At 54.9% G+C, this 3978-nt stretch overlaps 1 protein-coding gene across 1 annotated transcript in view; it reads left to right on the top strand.

Moving 5' to 3' along the window:
• Nucleotides 1–2521: 2521 nt before the first annotated feature.
• Nucleotides 2522–3978, top strand: part of LOC114072865 (glutamine-rich protein 2-like) — a gene marked incomplete at its 3' end in the record, with an annotated part of 3597 nt that continues 2140 nt past the window's right edge. Inside the window, exons 1-5 of the mRNA XM_027910691.1 lie at nt 2522–2570; nt 2810–2894; nt 3083–3174; nt 3321–3435; nt 3603–3809. Coding sequence (XP_027766492.1) covers nt 2838–2894; nt 3083–3174; nt 3321–3435; nt 3603–3809 — 471 coding nt within the window. The remainder of the gene's footprint in view (nt 2571–2809; nt 2895–3082; nt 3175–3320; nt 3436–3602; nt 3810–3978) is intronic.

Raw genomic sequence — 3978 nt, 5'->3', positions numbered from 1 at the left:
GCGCCGTGTCCCGGCCCAGGAAGGACAAGAGCCCAGAGCAGGGGCTCGGCTGTGCCGGGGAAAGGTCGCTGCCATTGCCTTGGGAACAAGCCGAGGAGACCCAACCCAGGTTTTGGGCCCCGAGGTCGCCTAAAGTAGCAAGTTGTAAGGCTTTCCTCATGAATATGTATATCCCTGGCTGCTTAATCTGCCATCTTCAAACACAGGTGCCCTCATTTGGAGCTCTCCCACTGCAGCTGGAGCTGTAGTCCAGCCCTGTAAGAAAGCACTGCCTGCTTCCTAATGTTCCAGTGCTGTTGAAGAGCTTTATTCCTGAATTTCAGTTACTGCCACATGTCCACCTTCATGGCCCCTGGGCCATGACTGGGGCTGGTGTAGGGCCCTTCCCTGCCCAGACCTGGCTGTACATGAGCACACAACAATCCCACACTGTTCTGGGCACGCTGCATGTCAGTCTAAACAGTGCAGCTCTTTATTAATGTTCCTGAAATACAATGGGAAAGGTTTTAATTTTCTGAGCAGATTGCTGAATCATCTCCACCTTTTTCTCCCGGCCCAGCTCCGTGGGTACATTCCCTGTCAAACACCTGACACAAAGATTGTAATGAGCATAAATGAACTCTCTGCATTTCTTCCATGGTTTTGTGGGGGTTCCTGTGTCCTGCCCAGACCAACTCACCCTGACAGTTCAGTGGTTCAGCCAAGCTTATTCCCCGCTCCACAATGCAAGAAGCAACAAGAGCTGAGTGCGAGTTGTCTTGTGACAGAACAAGAGTCTGACATGGCAGAGGAGGAACTGGCTTAGCTGTGACTCAAGTCTTAAAGTGAATAAAAGAACAAGAATGGGCTCTCTTTTTTCCTGGAAGAGCTTTGGGCATGTTTCAGTGCCTAAAGGGGCTCCAAATGGGCTGAACAAGGGCCTTGAGTGACAGGACAAGGGACAAGAACTTCCCACTGCCGGAGGGCAGGGTTGGATGGGATATTGGGAAGAAATTTTTCCCTGGGAGCACAGTGAGGCACTGGCACAGGTGGCCCAGAGAAAACTGTGGCTGCCCCATTTGTGGAAGTGTTCGAGGGCAGGTTGGATGGGGTTGGGAGCAACCTGGCATAGTGGAAAGTGTCATTATTCCTGTCCCTGGCAGGGGTTTGAATGAGAAGCACATTAAGGTCCCTTCCAGCCCAAACCTTTGCATGATTCTGTGACCTCATGACTCTATGACCTCATGACTCCATGGCTCTGTGACCCACTGTGTCCTGGGGTGGGGTGTGGCCTTGCCTGGCAACGGGCGTTGTGATGAAGAGGGGCACGTGCAGCGCAGGCCCCAATCCTTTGAGGGCCGAGGAAGGAGGAAGGAGCCTGCTGGCAACTGATCCTCCTCCTCATCGCTATGGCTGATCCTTTTTATCAGGCTATTTGCTCAAACATTTTATCAGCCCTTTTGCTCATCCCTTTTGCAACCCCTATTAGTCTCCCCTTTTAGAGTCTCTATAGACCATAAATTTTAACATCCCAATAGCTTGTCCCTTTTTTTAATCCAAATAAGCATCCCTATAATTCATCCCAGTTAGAATCCCTATAGGTCATCCCTTTTATCATCCCTATAGGGCATCGGTTTTAGCATCCCCATAAGTCTTATACCTTAAAATCCCTATTGGTCATCCTTTTTCTTAATCCCTATAGGTCATCCCTTTTGTCATCCCTATAGGGTATTCCTTATATCATCCCTTTTAAACATCCCTTGTATCATCCCTGTTGGTCATCCCCTGTGCCACCACTTTTGGGCTTCCTGCCAGGTCCTATCTGCAAGGAAAGGTTTTGTTTTTGCAGACATGGCAATGCCCTTGGACACTCTCAGCCTCTCCCAGCTGCTGGATCTCGCCATCGGGATGCCCGAGAATGGAGCCGTCCACTTTGCGGCCATGAGGAAACTGCTGCGGGCCGTGCTGGGGCACCTGGACGTGCAGTACCTGAGAACCCAGGAGCCGTGGACGGGCGAGCTGAGTGGCCCCTCACTCGCTGAGTTGGCCACGGATTCAAAACAAATGAAGAAGGAAATGGAAGCCCTCAAGAGATTCATGCCAGAGGTAGTGGCTCTTCCCAGAGCCCCTGGTGCTCCCCCACCAGTCAGTCCCTCCCCACTTCCTCAGCAATGCTTGACTCTGCCCTCGCTGCCCAGGCAGTGCTTGGCCCGCTGGCAGCGGTTCCTGTCCCTTCATTGCTCTGGCACGGAGCCTGGCTGGGGCAGGCAGCACTGGGGCTCTCCCTGCTGACCCTGCCTGTGCCATGGGCTCATCAGGACAGGGCTGGGGCTCTCAGGGAACTTGCTCTCAAGGGCTCATCCATGATCATCATTTTTCCTTGACTGTCTCTCAGGCTTTTGAGGAAGAGAGTGATGGGACCGAAGGTGTATCAGGAATCCAGGGGGGACAGGTTTGTGCAGATCACACTGGGGGTGAAGGTTGTGTTCCCCAGGGACACTCCCCAGGGCCTCATCTCTGACACCCCTTTCTCCTACAGTCCCGCATGGCAGAGGACATGAAGAAGATCGTGGAGGAGCGTGACCAGGTGAACTGCTGCAGTCAGACACTTGTGTCTCTAAAGCAGCAGCCAGTGGCCTCGGCTCTGCCCGCTGGAGGCTCAGCAGCCCCGGCCCTGCTGGATGCATGGAGAGTGCTGCCCACAGTGCCCTGCCAGCCTGACTGAGCCTGACCTGCGCTGTCCCCTGTGCTGGGAATGCCATAGTATGGGGGGAGGTCCTGCAGGTCACAGGGACCTTCCCCTGGCAATCACCCCCACCACCCCTCTCTCCTATCAGAGTCTTCGGGAGGAGATTGACATGATTAAGGCGACACAGTCCCACATGGCAGAGAAGATGAAGGAGACCCTTGCATTGGTGAGCTGCTGGCTAGTGTCACCTTTAGGCTCTTGTGGGGTACCTGAGTGTGGCTCCCTGAGCTGGGCATTTGGGGTTGAGGCAGGGACAGGGTGTGGGGCCCTGGGTCTGCTCTTGCAGCTGAGGGGCCCTCATGCTGGGACAACACATGGTCTGTGCCCTGAGTCTGCCACCACTGCCCTTCCCAGATGAAGAAGATGGAGAAGGACATCGCACAGCTGAGGGAGGATATAGCCAAGTGGAAAGAAGAAACCAGTCAGCAGATCACTCAGCAAATGGAGTAAGAGGACAGGAGAGGGGTTTATACCCTGCAGGGCTGCAAGGAAGCCAAGTGGGCTTGGGAGCATCCTGGTTTGGGGGTAAGGGACATTGTCCAAGCAGCACTGGGGAGGCTAAGCCTGCCCCTGCCCCCATCTCGCTGGTCAGGTCAGTTCTGCAAGAGACACGGAATGAGCTGAAGAAGATGGAGGAGCAGCAGGAGATGAGGAATGCCATGCTGGAACAGATGGTGAACGAGACAACCAACCAGATGCAGGAGAAGGTGAGGTGCTGGGTGTTCTCTCCCACCACCCGCGGGCTCAGTGGAGGGATCCTGACAGTGTTCCCAGCCACATCCCCCAGCTGGCTGGGGCCACTGAGCCCCATGGCACCCAGGGCTACTGGTTGCATCCATCCCATCTGAATGGATTCCTTCTGCCCTTGCTGCAGATGGGCGAGCTGGAGGAGATAGTGGGGATGGTGCAGGAGGAGCAGGAGATGGCAAAGGCAGCGTGCACCAACTGCAGCTTCGACTACAAAGTGCTTATAGGGCAGCTCGTCCAGCGCTGCGAGAAACTCGAGGAGGAGGTGGACTCCCTGGAGTCACGGCAGAGAACAGTGGGCAAGTTGGACCGCTTCATAAAGCAAAGAAGCCAGGTAGGGAGTTGGCACCACAGGGGACTTGGCAGTGGGCTCATGGCCTTCCCTGCCTGACTCTGCTTTGCTGTAAAATGTGGGGGAGCCCCTCAGTGCCCCCAGGCTGGCTGGGACCAGTCAGCAGCATGGAAGGAAATGAAAGCCTTGGTGCCAATGTCCTGTTGGCACT

Source organism: Empidonax traillii, unplaced genomic scaffold (genome assembly GCF_003031625.1).
Source record: "Empidonax traillii isolate 1590-97213 ecotype Southwest subspecies unplaced genomic scaffold, ASM303162v1 scaffold4202:size9948, whole genome shotgun sequence".
NCBI lineage: Eukaryota > Metazoa > Chordata > Aves > Passeriformes > Tyrannidae > Empidonax > Empidonax traillii.
This window is presented reverse-complemented; position numbering and strand designations above follow the sequence as displayed.